Source organism: Orcinus orca, chromosome 12 (assembly GCF_937001465.1).
Source record: "Orcinus orca chromosome 12, mOrcOrc1.1, whole genome shotgun sequence".
In the NCBI taxonomy this organism is placed as follows: domain Eukaryota; kingdom Metazoa; phylum Chordata; class Mammalia; order Artiodactyla; family Delphinidae; genus Orcinus; species Orcinus orca.
In genome coordinates, this window is record NC_064570.1 from 46,906,595 (window position 1) to 46,926,928 (window position 20,334).

At 38.0% G+C, this 20,334-nt stretch overlaps 2 protein-coding genes across 7 annotated transcripts in view; one reads left to right on the forward strand and one right to left on the reverse strand.

Annotated features, from left to right (window-relative positions):
* The window catches only part of LAMA4 (laminin subunit alpha 4), a 151,494-nt gene extending 148,267 nt beyond the window's left edge, over positions 1-3,227 (forward strand). For all 4 annotated transcript variants that reach the window (XM_033418625.2, XM_049695492.1, XM_033418624.2 and 1 more), the window contains one exon: positions 2,763-3,227. In XM_033418625.2, the coding sequence (XP_033274516.1) occupies positions 2,763-2,908 (146 nt within the window). In that variant the 3' untranslated portion in view covers positions 2,909-3,227. The remainder of the gene's footprint in view (positions 1-2,762) is intronic.
* A 634-nt stretch (positions 3,228-3,861) lies between these two features.
* Positions 3,862-20,304, reverse strand: FAM229B (family with sequence similarity 229 member B). 3 transcript variants are annotated; one of them, XM_049695550.1, is made up of 4 exons: positions 20,157-20,277; positions 13,480-13,699; positions 12,850-12,988; positions 3,862-11,675 (listed from the first exon to the last, which is right to left on the reverse strand). In XM_049695550.1, exons 3-4 carry the CDS (start codon positions 12,972-12,974, stop codon positions 11,549-11,551), a joined length of 252 nt encoding a protein of 83 aa, XP_049551507.1. In that variant the 5' UTR covers positions 12,975-12,988; positions 13,480-13,699; positions 20,157-20,277; the 3' UTR covers positions 3,862-11,548. The 3 variants fall into 3 exon arrangements, 2 of the variants coding, with proteins under 2 accessions (XP_049551507.1, XP_004264900.1); XM_004264852.3 differs by lacking the exon at positions 13,480-13,699 and having other exon boundaries at positions 3,863-11,675; positions 20,157-20,304; XR_007470623.1 differs by lacking the exons at positions 13,480-13,699; positions 20,157-20,277 and adding an exon at positions 12,326-12,384 and having other exon boundaries at positions 11,541-11,675; positions 12,850-12,985.
* Between the last annotated feature and the right edge of the window lie 30 nt (positions 20,305-20,334).

Here is a 20,334-nt window from a genome sequence, read left to right on the forward strand (position 1 = left end):
TCAGTCCTCCCCTCCTGCTCCAGGCTTTGGTTCTGAAAGAAATACTGGCAGAAACCACATTGCACTTCATACAGGTACAGTATGGAAGATGTGTCTTATCAGTTCCTCCATTTCTGCACATTGCTTTCTTCCGGGAAATCACAACGTAGTCTAAAATATTTCACACGTTCCCAGGGGCCTACAGGATCAAAGTCAGCCTGGCATGCAAGGTCCTGATCATCTGCCCACCCCCCCGCCCCCGCCTTGCCCCTGCCTCTGGGGCCTCCCCCTACCTGCTGGGACTTGCAGTCCTCTGGATATTCAGTGATGGTCTCTTTGCTCCAGGCCTTTGCACAAGTGCACAAGGCATCAGTTTCTGGAAGATGTTCTTTCTTGCCTCCCCTAGTACCTTTTCAAGGAACTTCTCCCACTCTTCCCCCAACTTTACTCCTAATGACCTTGAGGATCCAGCTCAGACTTTTTACACACATGCCTCCCTCCCACTAGAGTGTGCTATGCATACAACCTTTGTGGCACTTATTGCAGAATACTGTTGAAGCTAAATTGTACACTTCTTGCTGCCAGAGAACACGACTTCAACACACAACAAATATGTATTGAGTGTCTATTAAGCACTGTGCTAGGCTCCAGGAGATGAACAAAACAAGCGTGGGCTCATGGAAGTTATGGTATTTGTTCTTTACTTTGCACCCAGAGTGCTTACTATATCAAATATTTGTCTCTCGTTCAAACAAATATTTGTCTCTCTGATTTGTGTTTGTTTTCAGAGTCTCATCCCAGCATTACACACTGCCATCATCTCTCACTGTAAGACTTGGCTAAGCTCTACAGACTGGGTGGGAAAGATATACCTGAAGCCAAATTCTGCCTGCCTGAGACATGCAATGAATAGCAAATTTTAGCTAATGAGCCAACACACAGGAGCTAGCAAGGCATACCCACCAGCCCACTGCACCACTGCAGCCCTTAATTCCATCTGCGAATCATGCCAGCAAGCCTAGAACAGAAGCAATTATAATTTAAGCCGAACATCATTAATCACATAATTTTGAGCTGTTCAAGATTAATTCCACTAAAATCACATCAGAAACTGGGGCATGAAAAAGAATAACTAAAGGAAATTAGGCATAAACAAAACCCCTATATGCACTGAAATCTCTTAGAATCCCAACCAGCTCTCTTATACAAGGCAGAACCCTGGTAACACATTGTTTCTATCAATAAAAAGTTAATGCATTGAAATTCAATGAACTTTATACCAGAAAATTCAGCTTCATTGTATGATCATTTAAAAATCAAAATTAGAAGTTAATTTTTTGAGTTAAGGACGATTCATTCCTGTACTGAAGATCCTGCATTATTCTGTATATAGTCAAGCTTTCAACCTGTGGAATGTTTGCTCTTAAAATCATGTGTTGATTTTATCAATCAATTACTTAGGGTTCTGGGGCACTTTATTGTCACTACTGCAATAAATTGTGTAGTGAATTATGCAGACCATAATTTCTACATGAACTATTTCCTCTAGAATTTGTCCCCCATGAACCACAGGGTGGTAAGCTTGGGCAGAATCAAAATCCATGTTCTAAAACTAGTGTCCAAAATGAACAGAAGAAATAGATGTTTCTACCCCTTACATTCTTTCCTGTTCATCTTTATTCTGATGATGAAGTACACTGAACAGGCTTGAAGAATATATATAGTCATACTAATCTAGAGACAAAGGGAATTGATCTCTTAGGCCCCTTCCAAATCTAAGACTTGATAATTATCATTCTAAATATGAAATGTTATTTCCATGATTTATTTTCAATACAAAGCTTCTGCATATTCTTAATCTACATTGCTTGGAAAACTTATTACAGCTGCTTGATGGTATTTAATTTGCTGTCCTTTTTTATCTTCCCTCCTGAGTTACTGATTTCTAAGTGTTTTCCATCTTTTATCTGCTACTGCTCACATAGCTGTTTTGTACATAATAATAAGCTTTCACTAAATGGATTTTAATTTCATGATGTTTCTAAGCTCTCTAAATTGCTTTAAATTATATTGCTTCTATCATCTCAACACATTTAATTGTGTCTGTACAATTAATAAGCATCAAGGCTGCTTCTAGATCTCTAATTAAGATAATGGGAGGAAAGTCCCCTGGCATACCCCAGGGCACCTGTACCCACACAAAGACTAGGCTAGTTATCATTATCCTATTTATAGTTCTTCAGCCCTGAGCTCAGAAAAATTAAAATTTAGTTTACTTGAATTCATTATTTTCTCATTATATTTTATGAGCTTGGCAAAAATGTGGAGGATTAAGGATGAAGGGTAATGATACAAATTAAACAAACATTAACCAATTCCAAGAAGAGTTTGGAAGCTAAATTTTCTTTCCTCTCAGTAAAGCACACAAAATAAGTGAGGCCCAGGTGAAATGAACTCTAAAAAGCATATGTAGATCCCGAAAATTCACTGCTGAGGCTTTACTTGTAAGTGGTAAATTTCAATGGTAAATACACAGCTGAATTATACTCTGAAATTTGATCATGGAAAACATGGCAAAACTTTAAAATTACTACATGTTCATATTACTTCAAAAGCAGATAATATTTCTGAGAAAATGCGTAAATTATTACTATATTCCGTCTTTGACATGTAAATCATCTTGATAATGTGAGCGGTTATGATGCATATTTTTGCCACAAAGTAATATTTGGGCTTGGAATGCCTCAACTGCAGTCTTTGTGTTCATTTCTTTCTTTTTCCAGAGTCTCTGCTGACACCACGCTTGGCCCCTGGCAGACCCTTCACAGGCTGCATCCGTCACTTTGTGATTGACGGGCGCCCAGTGAGCTTCAGTAAAGCAGCCCTGGTCAGCGGTGCCGTGAGCATCAACTCCTGTCCAGCAGCCTGACACAGCAGAGCTACTCAAGTACAAAGTTCTTTAGAGCACTGAAAGAAACACAAAGCCAGCCAGGAGGAGTGGCAGTTCTTCCTCTTGGTAGAAGCTTTCATCTAGTTGAGCAGGACTTAAATGAATCATCAGGGACTGGATGTTTATTATTTATTTGGATTCTTACACCTTGGATCCAAAATGTCTGCCATGGATAACAATCAAAGGAGCGTTAAACTTACCTGTATTGTATTACTTCCTGCTGGCGAAATTACTGTTCCTGTGTCTAATAAAATAGAAGGGATTCTAAATAAACACTGGCACACATTTTTAAATCGTGGCTAGATTCTCAGATTCATCTTTCATTTAGGTAAGATAACATTCAGCCTATACCAAAATATCTTTGGTATACTTTCTTTATTTGAAAAGATTTACTAATGTACATAAAATCTAAAATTAGATTATAGATTTGCTTTTAGCACTTTTGTTTGGTCTATCAGTATAGCAAGAATATTTTAGTTTCGCTTTTTTTTTTTTTTTTTTTTTTGTGGTACGTGGGCCTCTCACTGTTGTGGCCTCTCCCGTTGCGGAGCACAGGCTCCGGACGCGCAGGCTCAGCGGCTATGGCTCACGGGCCCAGACGCTCCGCGGCACGTGGGATCTTCCCGGACCGGGACATGAACCCGTGTCCCCTGCATCGGCAGGGGGACTCTCAACCAATGCGCCACCAGGGAAGCCCCATATTTTAGTTTTATCAAGGTTTAATAAAGTAAATTTCTAACAAATTATCAGAAAATGGTAATATGTTTCCAGGAGAGAAAGAAAAGAAAGCCTCAATCGAATAAATGCCTACTTTTTTTCCTTTCTTCCTTAAAAGAAAACTAAAATTGTGCATGAGGGGAGGTTCTTGTAGGATATTGTTACTGTGTGTTCTGTAGGAATCATGAAGGACATTATAGCAAACAGAATAAGACAAAGTCATACAATTCCACTTAAAAGTATAGAAGTCCTTTTATTAAAAGGTTTTTCCCCCACATACCTGCAACACAACTAGTCTTATTTCTAAAATTTTATAATTATTTTTTAGGTATATATATATTAATAAAGTCTAGAAAAGGAAAAATGGCTTGACTAGCTGGTAGAATATTAAAATATACAGACTGAAATAAAAGAATTATACATGAAAAGATAATCAACAATGAAGACAAAATGAGAAAATAGACCCTCATATCAACAGGATTGAAGGTACGTAAGAGGAGTGACTTTTGGGGTATGGGGAGGGAGTATAAAGTATTTTGAGGAATTACTAAGGGAATAAAATTATCTCACATATATATGTAATTATTTACATTCCCCTACTACCCTCATGTCTCAGGTACATTAATAATAATGATGAAGATCAACAAAAATAGCTAATATCCATAGAGGACTTACTCAGTGACAGCCTCCACAGTAAGCTAAATTAAAGCAGATTTCACTTGATCATCACACGAATCCTGTGAGGTGGCATTTGCAGATGAGAAGCCTGAGATTTAGAACGATTAAATACCTCACCTGCTGTCATTCAGCTAGACTGAGGAGCCAGAATTGGAAATAGGACTGCTGCCTGCCCCCAGGGGCAGTATGACTGTCCCCTTGCTTCCTGCCCCCAGGGGACTGTCTGCCTTCAGGCCAACTCTCAACTGGTCTCTAAAGCTGGAGTCACAGACTCAACCACCTATACAGCCAGAGAGGTATCATGGCGTGAACCTGGTGGTGTCTGACTGAGAAAATCGAAAGGGCCAAAATTTCCAAAAGAAGCTGGAAATGTGAAATTTGAGGGGCTTGAAATGGCCTGATTTTTCAGTTAGTAAGTAATTAAAATTAAAACAACAGCAATCACAAGAGCAAAATACTGGGCTGACCAAACAAAACCTTCTGAGAGCTATGGCCTCTGGGCCTATGTGGCTTCTGAGCTAAAGACTCTGAATCCAATAGTCGAGGGCCTTAACCAGTACAGACTGGACCGATGCTTAAGACACACTACGCCTTCACAGTCCTCCCTACAACAGACCCAAGATGGAGGCAGCAGCTCTGGAACAGCCTGCCATTTTCTTTTCCAAGAGATTTTCCTGAGACATCCTAGAGGGCCATTCTATGCCCTTCATTCTCAGCAGTGGCCCAGACCCTGGCCAGACCTCCAGTAACTACAGCAAGTGTGTACGCAGACTCACATATATGCAGACTAAAGTCACAAAAATTCTTCTACCTTCTCTGCAATTTACAGGGCCACTTCTTTGCAGTTATTATTTCACACTCTTATGCTCAGCAAGTAAGAATCTACTGACCCATATCTGCTGACCCTCTTAACCACACAATGTCCTTCTGAAACCTTGAATTTACCATTTATAAGAGCTTGATTCAGTTCTTAGATGGGACCCCATCTTCTCTCAACTGTCTAGGGAGAAAGAAGTATGATTTCCTTTCTTTTAGTTAATCATAGTATATTGGAACTTCATACATAGAAATATAGATTAGAGGGGCTTCCCTGGTGGCACAGTGGTTGAGAGTCCGCCTGCCAATGCAGGGGACACGGGTTCGTGCCCCGGTCCAGGAAGATACCACATGCCGCGGAGTGGCTGGGCCCGTGAGCCATGGCCGCTAGGCCTGCGCGTCCGGAGCCTGTGCTCCGCAACGGGAGAGGCCACAACAGTGAGAGGCCCGTGTACCGCAAAAAAAAATATATATATATATATATATATATATATATATATATATATATATAGATTGGATGTTCAGAGTAATTTTGACTAGTTGTCATTCATGGCCCCTGCCAGTTCAGAGCACCTTGGAAATCAAGAGGCCTCCCATAGCCCCAGTTTGAAGAAGCAGCCCTATTTGGGCCTGTATCCCACTTCCTCCTCTCATGGCCACAGCTGATTGGGTAAGAGCACCATCCTATTTCTTTCCAGTGAAGCAACATCCCACTATCTGGTGGTATGAAAAGATGAGTTCCAACAACTGAAAATTTTCTCTTGAAATTGTGAATTGGGAAACACAGAAAGAATCAAGCCCATAGCAATAATAGCTGAAGCCAAAATGATCTTACCTAGAAGAATGGTTTTAAGTGTTTACCATACACATTTATAGACACATACTTCCCATTCTGTAAACATAGAATAATATATATCCACCTACCCTCTGTCCAGTAAGAACCACCTCAGTTCTCAGCACACAGTTTGTATAAGGGGGCATCTCAGAAGACACTGGGCTATTTCTGTTCTCTGGGCTCCCACTTCCTTGTACATAGCATGGTAGTAGAGGGTGTTAAGTAGGGTCTTTGCTTACCTTAATTGGTGACTACAGCCTATAACTAGGACCATAAAGCAGTAAATACACATTTTAGGTTCACCAAACTTTGAGGTGTGAAGCCAATCCCTTCTCTTTAGGACTGGCTCAAAGAAGTCATTTCAGTATAACTAGCAATGTAAAACCACAATGCCCGCAACACACTACATACATGTCACACACACACACACACACACACACACACACACACACACACAGTCTGTATAAAGGCAACAGAAGAGGCACTGTCCAGAATGTAAGTTCCACAAATTTTTGTCATCCAATGATGTGTTGTAAGAGCCTAGAACAATGCCTGGCATGTAGGTATATGCTCAATAAATATTCTTTGAGTAAATTTCAGGAAAGCCAAGTTTCCATAAAAGTTACACCCTCATCTCACCTCCCAAGGCAATCACTTACAAAGTGCCTGGCAATCTTCAGAAAGGAAAAAGTGATACTGACTTCTCCACTTGGGTTCCCCTGAGCCCCAGGGATCTCTGATTTGCCTGAAGATATGGAGAGAAGACTACAGGAAAAAATGGCATAGCTGATCAGAGAGACAAGAAGCATTCCCTCAAGTCTTTGGTAACCTTTCAAGTCCTGAAAAGTAGAGGAAAAGATCAGCTACCATGGATAAGGCCACTCAATTTGTAAACTTCACAACACCAGAGGACACCATTCGCAGAGGATACTGCTAGGGGGCAGGATGGGGTGGGCAGAGCATAGATGAGTTTTAGGGGTGAAAGCCTGCTAATCTGCCAAATCATGTGACAGAGAGGCTCACACTGAAGAGGAATGTAACATGACACTACCAACCAGAAGAATAGCAACTGAATCCCTCAAGGAAGGAAGTGTAGTGATGGTAGCTGCTTGGCACTGAGTCCCTCACTAGCCCAGCCAGACCACAGTGAGCTTACAGTGAGCTAAATCAGCAATCTCAGAGAACACGTTTTCAAATGATCATGTCTAAAGATGGATGATTCGTGAGCTGATGCCAACCTAAAGGAAGGTTATGAAAGCATGATGCCACAGGGTTGCCCTCAGACTGTTTATAATATTCCCTTCACAGAAAGCTCCCGCCTAGGAATGTAAGGAATATGGGAAGGCATTTATTCAAGGTAGAAGCCTTAGAAGACTAAAGAATTCATCCCAGTGAAAAACTCTATTTATCCTCTTAATGTTTAAAATTTGCAGTGAAGTCCCACTCTCATTTCTGATATCAGTAATCTGTGTCCTTTTTTCTTGTTAATTCTGCCTAGAGGTTATCAATTTTATTGGTCTTATCAAAGAACCAGATTTTGGTTTCATTGATTATTCTCTATTATTTGTCTTTTATTTCATTAATTTTTTCATCTTATTTCTTTCTTTCTGCTTATTTTGGGTTTAGTTTGCTCATCTTTTCTTCTTTCTTAAGGTGAAAGCTTAGATTAATTGACTTGAGACATTTCTTTTTTCTTTTTTTTCCCTTTTGGCCACACCGTGCTGCATGTGGGGATCTCAGTTCCCCAACCAGGGCTTGAACCTGTGCCCCCTGCAGTGGAAGCTTGGAGTCCTAACCACTGGACCACCAGAGAATTCCCCTACATTTCTTCTTTTCTGATGAAAGAATTTAAGGCTTTAATTCTAAGCACTACTTTAGTTGTACCCCATGTGTTTGATATGTTGTTTTCATTTTCATTCATTTCAAGATACTTTCTAATTTCTCCTGTAATTTCTTCTTTTATTCATGAGTTGTTTGAAAGTGCTTCATTTAGTATTCCAATATTTGGAGAGTCTCCAGACATTTTTCTGTTGAATTTGAATTTAATTCTGTTGTGGAACGTACTTTGCACACTCTGCATACTTTGTTTTGTTGCTTATGGTCTATTCTTGGTAAATTTTCTATGTGTGCTTGAAAAGAATGTATAGTATTCTGCTGTACTGTTGTTCTACTACCAGTTGTTAAAAATGTTAAGCTATAAATGTGGAGTTATTTGTTCTTTCCATCAGTTTTTGATTCATGTACTTTGAAGCTCTGCATAACATTTAAGATTGTATGACCCTTTTATCATCATGAAATGTCCCTCTTATTTCTGGTAGTATTCCTTGCTCTAAAATCTTCTTGTCTATTATTAATATAGCTATTCCAACTTCCTTTTGATTAATGTTTACATGGGATATCCATTTTTATCCTTTTATACTTTTAATTTAAAGTAGGCTCATGTAGTGCTGGTTAGCTCAATCAGTACAGCATGAGACTCTTAACGTAGGTTCATGTAGACACCATCCTCTTTTCTAGCCAATCTCATAATCTGTCTTTTAATTGAAGTGTTTACACCTTTTGTAATTAATGCAAATGTCAATATGGTTTGGTTTACATCTATTATCTTTGTTCTTTTTTTCCTCTTTTCCTGCCTTCTTTAGGATTGAGTGATATTTATTCCATTTAATCTCCCTGACTGGTGTATTAGCTCTCTGTTACTGTTTGCTTTTAGAGATAAATCTAAAGTTTACAATTACATATTTACCTCATCACAATCAATCTTCAAATACTATTATGCCATTTCATAAATCATCGAAGACACTTACAAAAGTAAACTTCCATTTTCCTCCTCCTGTCTTTTTTGCTATTGTTACCATATATTATACTTTTATATAAATTATTGTTATTATTTTTGCTTTAAATAGTCATTTGCCTGTTAAATAAATGTTTAAAAATGAGAAAAAAGTCTTTTATATTTACCCACATATTTTCTATTTCTGGTGCTCTTTATTTCCTTATACAAATTTCCATCTAGTATCATTTTTTTCTGCCTGAAAAAACTTCCCTTAACATGTCTTATAGTACTGATCTACTGATCTGCTTCTAGTACTGATGAAAAGTCCTTACTTCACCATTTTTGAGAGATACTTTAAAGATATGACTTCATTGCCTTCTTGCCTGCATGCTTTCTGATTAAAAGTGCTCTCATTCTTTTTGTTGCTGTTGTTCCTTTGAATGAATGTGTCCTTTTGTACTATCGGGTTTTAAGATGTTCTCTTTATCCCTGGTTTTTAGACAATTTAATTATATGGCTTTTTGTTTGTTTTGTTTTATTCATGTCTGTTTTCTTTGGGGTCAGTTAAGCTACTTGGACCTGTGAATTTATAGTTTTCATCAAATCTGGAAAAAATGTGGCCATTATTTCTTCAAGTATTTTTCTATTGTCCTCCCTCCTCCTTCTGAGAAGCTACTTACATATATGTTAGACTGCTTGCTATTAAAACACAAAATTTATGCTCTTTTTTCCAGTCTTTTTTTCTTCATATTTCATTCTGGATAATTTGTATAGCTATGTCTTCAAGTTCATTAATCTCTTCTTCTCCAGTGTGTAATCTGTTCTTGATCCCATTCAGTGTATATTTTTATTTCAGAGATTGTATTTTTCATCACTAGAAGTTCAGTTGGGTCCGTTTTATACCTTCCATTTCTCTCTTCATTGTGATTATGCTTTCATCTACTACTTGAACACTTATGGTAGCTTGTCTGCTAATGCTATCATCCAGCACTCTGAATCTGTTTCTATTGACTAATGATTCTCTTGACTATGGACTGCATTTTCCTTCTTTTTTGCACACCTGGTAATTTTTTATTGGACACCATCATTGTGAATTTTACATTTTTGGTGCTGGATTTTACTGTAGTTCTTTAAATTTTGAGGTTTTTTTCCCTCCTTGGATGCAATTTAGTTACTTGGAATCAGTTTGACCCTTTCCACTCTTGCTCTTAAGCTTTGTTAGGGCAGGTCCAGAGCAGCCTTCAGTCTAAAGCTATCCTCCACTCCAAACCCACCCCCACTGAGGCAATATCTCACTGAGGACTCTACTCCATATATTAAAAGCTCTTTCCACTATGATTGAATCACAAATTATTCCCAGCCTTGTATGAGCTCTGAGGAATTTTTCATTACTCCTTTCTCCTTTCCCATGATTCTTTCCCCAGCCTTGGGCAATTTCCTTAATGGATTTTTTTCTCTTCCTTTGAGGAGTATTAAATTTTTATTTGGCAAATAATTAAGTTACTCATGGATCATCTTGATTCTCTCAAGTCTTATTTTTAAACTTTGTTAAAGTTAGTATACATTAACCTTTAATCTAGTGCTACTTTAGAACTCCTACTAAGACATGACCTTTCTGAGGACTCTACTCAATGCCCCACAGGTTCAATAATGTCTTTCTACTCTGGCTGGTTGGAATTCAAACATCTCCTAGCACTGTGTGAGCTCTCAGAATTTCTCCATTTATAAATCCCTGATGAAAAGCTTTTCTTTTCACCTCATGTAGCACACATGCATCTATATGCATGTAATTATAAGCTAATAAACCTTTCACTTAAAAAGGTTTATATATATATGTATATATCTTCAGGAGCAGAAAAGTAGACAAGAAACTGGAGAAACTATATCTGACACTAAAGTTAGTCTTTTGGAGAAAAAAAAATTTCATGGGATGAAGAGTGGCAACCATCAAGAGGTAAAGAAAGCAAGCTGACTTTCTTGGAACTATTACAAGAAGAAAAAGAAAAGAGAAAGAGCTGGCCTACACCTCAAAACTGAACCTTAAGTCTAATCGAATAAAATTAAAAAATAAAATCTGAGGTTTCTCAATACTAACTATAGACAATTTCAAGATGACTGGTTGGGACTTGAGGTAACAGTGTGATGATGAGACATCATTTTTCCTGGAAAAATAGGGGTTAGAATCACAGCCTTGACCTCATTATAATAAATTTAACCAATAACCTGAGCTTCCATATGATAGCAGTGTATATGCTTTGCAGATTAACCATGAACTAAGAATTTCCTTCAGTCTTGGGTATTATTTAAAAATGCATAAGCCACAGGGCTCCATTTCTCACCCAATATAATCATTCCTGGGCAGAACATTATCAAAAGACAGAAAGACGGAAACTGGCTTAGGCTATTCAAGTGAAAGGATTCGGCTAAGTAGCAACCCAAAAATAAGCAAAGGAAATCAGCGCAAAACACATTAAGCATTTAGAATGGGCCCTTCCTGACTGATAATCAAGGTGGCTTAAGCTTCATTGTGAATTGTTGATATTAATGATCCACTGTGAGCAAGATGATCTCTAAGGCACTTTCTAATTGTGAAATATTATTCTGTCTTATCTATCAAACATAACTGATGGCTTATCACTACACATGTTTTACAGACTACATTCCGGTCTTTCCCTACAAAAAGTAAATATTTCAACTACTGTCACCATCCAAAGGTGCCACCACTTTTATTTGCTTACCAGATCATAAGATGATACTGGTCCATTACCCTTGACCTAGTCAAACCTCTACAAAAGACTTAATGGTGGCATTTAGGATGCATTTCCTTGCTGCTTTGTGCAGGTGGCTTTCTCATTGTTGCAAAGACAGTGATGGGAACATTAGTTATTGTCAGGCAATGATTTCCAGGGCATCTTCGGAGTTGCCTAAATAAAAGAGAAAATGACATGTACTTAGATATGAAAAAGGAAATTTTTTTCAGAGAACCAAAGTTTGAGTGTATATTCATTCAACTGTTTTAAGTCTTTTTGAAATCTCTGAATGTCACAAAATAAATATAACACAGTGGCACTAATGAGGCAGACATTTTAGACTTACATTGCAAAGAAATTGTTGTTAAATGTTGTGCCATACATTTAATCAAAAGAAACTTATAAATACAAAGACAACCCTCCAGATGTTCTTTTGAAAGGTATGCAGTGATTGCTAAATGGCAAAGAAAAGTGGGGCAGGGGGGAGTGAATAGTTATAAACATAAGTGATAATACTATGGCAATTCATACATAAATGCACCTTAAAATCACTCCAATTGAGTGATTTTAAAACTAGACTATTTGTGGAAAAATATAAAACTGAACATATTATTCCACATACTATTCAAATGTTGATAGGATCTCAGGTTTAAAAGAGCCCTTAAATAACATCTAGTCTAAAAATACACCTAGTGCTTGAATTTCCTTTCCAACATCCCCATCAAATAATAACCCAACCTTAAACATTTCTAAAGACTATTGATCAGTATTTCCCGAAGTAGCCTATTTTATCCTTGAATAACTCTGATGTTTAAAATACCTACCTTATTAAGCTTAAATCTGTGTTCTGAAAATTCCAAGCCATGAGAAATCAAACAATGTACTATGGTAAACAGAAGGAAAGTGGAATAAATCCTATTATAGTTTTCTTCAATTTTGCAAAAATAGAATCTTCACCTCTCTATCACTCTCCTTCTGCCAAAGGTCAAGTCAAAGCCAAAGTGACACTGACTCTGAGGTCTGAGTCTTTTTCATATTTTGTAGCCTTAGGCCTAGCACAGTGCCCTGCACATAACAGCACTAAAGGCTTTGCTTATTTGATTGAATGTTATATAATCTTGAAACTATTAAGAAAAAACTAGCTAAATATTTACCCCCCAAAATTGGTCTATCATTCAGACTTACAATATACAGACTCTATGCTAAGAAAACCTAGGCTCTGGTAATACTAATTTAATAATAGCAATGCTCCTAGGCTTCTTTCTTACTAATTGAATGTCAGCTAAAGCTTGCATTGATGATAGCCATTACATATCTCCTCAGTTGTTAGGACAAGAAGACTTTTTACCTGGTTAGTAACATCTCTTTCCCGTTACAGGAAGCACTGGAGCTCAGCCCAGGCTCCAGCCCAACTGAAGGATCTCCCCCTTCCATTGGAAACCTCCTTGGCTGGGTCCCAAACCGAAAAGGCATAATTCACTGAAAACCTAGATTAGAAAGTTAAAATAATGGAGAGGAGGGGTGAGTTGTTTTTAAATAGTTCTTTGAAATTCTTAATATTAATTTTGCTATAGGCATATAGGAACATTCTGAAAACGACATACTTAAATATCTATAAAAGTACATAAATACTCTATTATATAACTCTCCTTTACATACAATTTTAAGTCTTGAGCAAATATAAAATAGCCACTAGATGATAAAGTAAACTGTGCCCCATGGTTAACATAACTGAAGTCCATTTATGTTATGTGAAAAAAAATTGTTTTCCTTTGAATGGTTATGGCAATTGACAAGCTTGAGCTCCCACTGCCTCTCTGCCTATCTAAACCCTTGTCTTCCTTTGAAGTACAGGAGTTTCACATCTGCCTGATACCTACAGCTATTCCTTCTCTTCCTGGTGATTATTTGTTACCCCCTGCCTCTCTACATTTACAGTGCATTAGTTAAGAAAGTGCCTTGGAAGAGCTGGACTGACCTGGATTCAAATCCTGGCTCTGGCTCTTCCCAACTATGTGATCTTAGGCAAGGTACTTAACCAAGTATGCTTCTCAAAGATAAATTGAGCTTGGGGCTTCCCTGGTGGCGCAGTGGTTGAGAGTCTGCCTGCCGATGCAGGGGACACGGGTTCGTGCCCCGGTCCGCGAGGATCTCACATGCTGCGGAGCAGCTGGGACCGTGAGCCATGGCTGCTGAGCCTGCGCAAAGGGAGAGGCCACAGCAGTGAGAGGCCCGCGTACCACAAAAAAAGAAAAAAAAAAGATAACCTGAGCTTAATAATATTATCTACCTCCAGGGTAATAGTGGGGCTTAAATAAAGTAATACATGTGAAATGCAGTGCCTAACACGTAGTACAGGCTCAATAAATGTTAACTGCTATTACTCAGCAGATACTACTGAGCATGATTAAATATATACATACACATATACAATGTAATGTATATATGAGATACATACGATATATATGATACACATACACACACACAACTACACAAAATAAGCTCCTCACTGCCTACTGTTGCCTCTGCTTGGAATTCTTCCCCACCTCACTGCTCCCACACTTTAGTTGTTAGGGCCAACTCATTCATTAAGTCTGAATTTAAATTTCACTTTCTCGGAGAAGATTTTTATAAACCCTCCATTATATGTTTTCTTAGCACTCTACTTCTGCTTTATAGCAGTTATCATCACTCTAATTCAGGATTTCTCAACTCTGACACTATTGACATTTAGGGTCATATAATTTTTTGTTTAGGAGGGAGGAGACTGTCCTGTGCATTGTAGGAAGTTTTGCAGCATCCAAGGCCTCCACTCACTCACTCACATGCCAGTAGCACCCCACCCCAAAGTTGCAACAAAAATATCTCCAGACATTGCCAAATATCACTTGGTAGAAAAGGGGAGAAAAATCTCCCCCTGTTGAGAACCAGTACTCTAATTTTTTTGTAAATGTTTTTGCTTAATCATTGTCCCCCCGACTCCCATTCCATGTCTGTCTTTGTCACCACTGATTAAATCCTTAATACCTAGAACAGTGTCTGGGACACAGTGAGTAATTAATAGCTCTATCTTGTATAAATTTACATGTCTTCAGCAAAGGGCAGGAAAAATGAAAAATGTCTTGTAACTGTTTCTTATGCCTAGTGCAGTTTTCTATGCCCAATAAGTAAGTGTTTATTGTGGTAATAATAAAACTAAATTATTAAAAGTTTTGGAATTTGAATATTATATAACAGTTTTTATAGACTGTGTGTCCATTATCGAAGAAAAAAGTGTTATGCTCAATGACAAGTTAGTAAAACCATAGTAAAAACTATGGTTTAGTATAACTAGCTATCATATGTAAGTATTAAGCTTCAGCTAACTTGATCAAGGATACACAGACTTCCCAAAATAGGCCGAGTCTGATTCCTGTAGAGGTGAATAAATTAATTGCTTCTACTGACCTTCCAGAGAAGGCTGGAATTGCCAAAGGAATGATGATCAAATGTTCCAGTGATACCCAGAAATTGTGACACCAGAAGACTCTTTCACATAATTTCCTACCTGCTAACCAATATCACGATTCATAGCTCCAGCAACCAGCTGAAACCTAGCTAAAAAATGGTCTCTAAAGTTTGTGTGAAGCTTTTATTCTTGTTGTCATTGCCTTGTTTATTTTCCAACATTAAATATTTTAATCTATGAATTACTTTATCTGTATCTATTCTAAACTGACAGTCTAATCAATCTGCACAAAATCACGAGATTCTCCTCACTTTATATCCCAGTCTCCTCATTACCTTTGTCTTCCAGGCTTTCCCTTGACTAATAACCCAAATTAATCCAATCTAGCCATGTCCTCATCCTATGCCAAAAGCCTCAAACTGCACCTTTACAAATTTCTTGATCGTTCTTCCTATGTAGGACTCTCTAAACCCTCTCTCTAATGCCTGGACTACCTCTTCTCTCCTGTTTCCTCAAAAGGGGCTTGAAATTCCCAAGTGACAGGAATAAGGAGAAAGGAAGAATACATCTTATACTGTCTGCCTTCAGTAACATTATACCACTTCCAACACAAGAAAATTACAAGAATATACTCTATTTCCCCTCTCACACCCTGTATTACTTTGTTGTCATGTACTTTACATCTACGTTTACCATAAACCCCACTGCACATTATTATTAGTCCTTCTTTAAGCAATCATCTCTTTAGGAAATTTTTCAAGAGAACTCTTTTATATATACCCCCATAATTATCATTTTCAGTGTTATCCCCTTGAGTAGGTCCAGATTTCCATCCAACAATTTTCCTTTTATCTGAAGGTTTTCATTTAAATTTTGGACTTCTGGTGATTAATTCATTCACCTTTTGAATGTTTTTCCTTAATCTTCATTTTTGAACATTCTTTTTGCTGGGTATAGAATCCTAGGTCAACAATTTTGTGGGTTTTTTTTTTTTTTTAAGGACTTTAAATATTCTTCTACAGTGTTTTTTGGCTTGCATTGTTTCCAACAAGAAAGTCTGCTGTCATTCTTATCTTCGTTCCTCTGTCTCCCCAACTCAGGATGGCTGCTGGGCTGTGTTTGGATGCTATTCATTAGAAAGAAACCACTAGGTCCAGCCCAGACTCAATGGAAGGTGATTACACAAAAATAGGAGGCAGATCATCTGTAGAGAAGTTCAAAAAAAAATAGGAGGCAGAGATCACTGGGTACCATCTGAGAGGCTGCCTATCACAGATACTGTGTTTTGGTGTCATGTTCGAGAGTGCTTGTGATGCACTTACAAATGTTGTTCATCAAATATTTCTGGCTTTCTGTCTCCCAGAAATTGTAATTCTTGGTCCCCTTATGATTACTTGGAGCCCATGTGACTAGTTTTGGCCAGTGAATTAACAGCAGCCATTAATTGCAGTACAAGACCCTCCTGAGTTGTCTTTCTCTTTGTCACAAAACCCAGGAATTATCAAAGAGTGGTAGCTCAGCAACTTGGGTGCCAGGGTGAAGATAACATAAAGCATAGCCACCAGACTCCCCCCTCCAATGGACATGTATCATGTGCAAAAAATAAACAACTGTCATTTTACACCACTGAGATTTGGGGGTTGGCTGTTACCACAGCATAATAAAATTTATCCTGACTTATACAGACTTAGGTCCAGACTTAGGTACTGCCATAACAAAACATAAAATATAAGTCACCAGCATAGCGGTCAAGCAGCGAGTGTCAAGAAAACTGGTATTGGAAACTGAGAGGATAGTTGTCTATGTTATTCAGGGGCAAACCTATTGAAAAAATTTTTGGAAAACTCTGTGATAACCTGGAAAGCAGATGATTTGCTGGTGAATGCTAGGTGAAGAGGTTGGAAGAAAGAATGTCAGTAACATGTTAGCTGCTGTTGGCTGTGTCTGTCAAGTTACATGACAAAGAGATGGGCTCAGAAATGCAGTGTGCAAGCAGGAATAAAAATTGATAGAGTGCCCACAAATTCAAAGTATATTTAAATGACAACTTTGAAACCCATAGGAGTATATTTTTCTTGGAACACATTTTATTCCTTCTCAGAAATTTGTAGTATCTTTGTAATGTCGTCAAATACTAAATGTATTATAGATGAATCTAAAGGAGCCTTGTTTTTTCTCCATGCCGCCCCCCAACTTTTGTTTCTTGCTTGTGTACGTAAACAATTCTTTCTTTATTCTGAAAACTGAGTAACTGAACCAGGATATTTCCCTTAGTGTTGACTGTTCTATAGAAATTATTCCATGTAACATGGTATATGCTTTTAATCTATAGATTTTTCCTCCTTTATTATTTTTTATATCAATAAGAACATTTCTTCTTCAATTTGCTGTGTTCTCTATTTCAGGGGCACTTATTAATCTTATGTTGAACCATCTTTACCTCTTTCACATATATTATCTTCCAAGAGCTTTTATACCTTTGTCCTTTGCCTCAGTATTCTCTGTGATTATCTCAATCCTTTCTTCTAATCAGTAATTTGATTTTCAGCTCTCTAGTCTGCTTCTCTGTGCTTCTAATTATTCATTAGTCCTTTAACATGTTTTGGTCTTTAGTTTCCTTTCTCTTTTATTTCCATTTTAGTTCATTTATTCACCCAATATTTATTGATTACCTATAGTACACCAGGCAAAGTTCTAAGTACTAAGGATATAGTAGTGAAAAAAACAAGGCAAGACTCAGTCCTCAATACATTATTTTAGCATCTTGCCTTTAAGTTCCTGTACTACCAAATTCATATTCTTATTATTAATAAGTTCCTCTACAGCACAAAAATTATATGAGTTTTCTTTTTTCCCCTTAGGTTAAGTTTTACAGGTCATGTACTTCATTCATCTTTTACATGCTAGTTTCCTTCCATCCTTCCTTCCTTTTACAGGAGTAGTCTTTATAATTTTCATTGATGTTTTTCTCTTGCTCACATTTAACATATAAAATTTTGCCCAATCTATTTGCTTGGTGTGTTAGACAGCTATTGCTCCAATACTATTGCACCCCAAAATCTCACAGCTTTAACCAAAACCCTTTTTCTTGTTAAGACTGTGGAGAGCCTGCTGTTCAGCTGGTTTCCACTTGCCTCTCCTGGGTTTGGTTAGGATTAGCAGTACTCCACACTTCAACTGAGATGCAGATTCAGATCTGATCCACATGTCTTCCTCATGTTGGAAACAGCAGCCACCTGAGGTAGTTTTTCTTACGAAAAATAGCAAAGACCAAGAGGCAAAAGCATGCAAGCACACCTAAAAGCTTTGATACCTGATATCATTCCACAGGCCAAAGCAAGCCACCTGACCAAGCCTGACCAATAGGACTAAGACGTATACTCTGCCTACCCCCCTATTCCAGGAGGTACTGCACAGTCATGTGCAAAGGGAGAGAGTAAAGAATTCAGAGCAATACTCCAATCTACCATACTCTGCTATTCTGTGGGTAAATTCTCCTTGACTTCTTTCCTACTTATCTGAAATCTGCTCTTCCACTCACAGACAGTTTGAAAGGTAAATCATATATTCTTTTTCATTGTGTTTTTATCAGAGGAGGTGTATCAGAGAGAATTCCACGAGAGCTGTGTGTAGCCTTCTGGGTGGCCTGTGTTCTGCTTGCTCTTCTGAAAGTTTGTTGAATATTTTAAATGAGGTTTCAGTCCATCTAATTAGGAGTGCATTCAACTTTAGGATATGTTCAGATATATGACTTCAAGGTGGACTCCTGGAAAGTATAAACTCTAAAATGTTTTTTCTGCTTCTACTGAAGTCCTAAAGTGGCTGGTAGGTAAGGCTCTACCTTGACTCTCAAGCAGAATTTCCTCTCAGTCTGATTCTCCCCAGACTGAAGTTTTTAATGAGACTTGTTAGAACTTTCTTAATTTAATTCTGTTCCTATGTATGACCTCTAGGGAGTCATGACTAGGACCTAACCACTGCATGAAGGGTACAGCTCTGCAGAGGCCAGAATACCAGATGAGCTGGCACCATAGCTCACAGATACAGATCCACTCACAAACTGGACCAAGCTTTGCAAATTTTAGAAGTCCAGACTTTAGGACTTTAATGTTAAGACCTAAGTGAAGTGTTAGGGGAACCTGACTGCACTTCTAACACTGACTCCATGCTCACTGATAAGCAGTTAAGAGTAAAATCCAGCAAATGCAAAAAATTCTTGACTGAAAGTTACCTATTAATCATAAGATATGTGAGTAATAAGGTGAAAAACATCTAAATGGAAATGTGGGAAAGCCTCAGCCTCATAAACCACCCATTGCAACTTCAAACTTACCAGATATCAGAGATATAGTAACAACTATTATTTGTATTGGTAGGGGAATAAGGTGTTCCAAACAATCAAATATTACAATTCCTATTACCACACATTAGTTGCACATGTAATTTTAACTTTTTTTTTGGTGGGAGGAGGCTTCCTAGTATTTTGTAGTTCCTCAGAATTTTTGTGGAAAATATTAATTTTACGAAAAAAGTGCTTGAGTTTTTAATTGAAATCTGGTCTAAATTAATAAGAGTTTACAGTATTTTTCAATGTTTGAAAATTTTAGGAGTTGGTCATTTTCAGGAATACCTGATTTTTCAATCTCCTCCTCCTTTGTCCCACCTAAACACTGTACATAAATAAAATGCCTAGTTTTAATTTCATTTCTTCCATCAGACTTCTATTTACTTGTCCACGTTCTCATCCACTGAATCCTATTATACTTAGCGCCACAAAATCGTCACAATTTTTTGAGTATTTCGTGTGTATCTTCAATCAGATTGTAAGCCTTCTGGAGCTGGATCTATGTCTTAATTTCTTTTGAATCCTGCAGAGGCCCTAGAAGTTAATGTTGGGAGCATAGAGCTTCAACATACATTGGTTGGGCCTCTGAAGCGCCATTTTTGTCAATCTGTATAACCACCTAGTTTCGGTTGTACCCTGACACGTCTATTTGTCTGGGGTTTCTTTGTGCTCATCGACATTGTTTTCTATTAGAACAAAGGACTTGTTAAATAGATTAACGCAGCGTCCGGAGGAATCGGAATGAACAGAATTTGACCCGCCGCCCCAGGTACTGAGACTGTAAATGAAGACTGAACCTCTGATAGATCATAAACAGCTTTAAAGACACACGTTTTAAAATCCCACGCCAAAGCCTAGTTACCAGCCAATGACCCGAGCCCCCGGAGCTGCAGTTGCTCAGACATTCATAGGGCAGCGAAGATCTGCTGTCGGGAGGACCAGTCGTTATGGTAACGGTGAGACGCACGTGCACTTGGCGCGGCCTTGGGACGTAAAATCTTAGCCTAAAGCTAGAGCAGAGCGGAGCTACGGCAGCGACT

Bases quoted from the DNA above. Each gene is read 5' to 3' on its own strand.
- FAM229B (XM_049695550.1), bottom strand. From the start codon at position 12,974: ATGCCTTTTCGGTTTGGGACCCAGCCAAGGAGGTTTCCAATGGAAGGG. The intron at 11,676-12,849 runs GTAAAAAGTCTT...TCTTTTATTTAG, and splicing joins AAAGAGATGTTACTAACCAG to GCAACTCCGAAGATGCCCTG.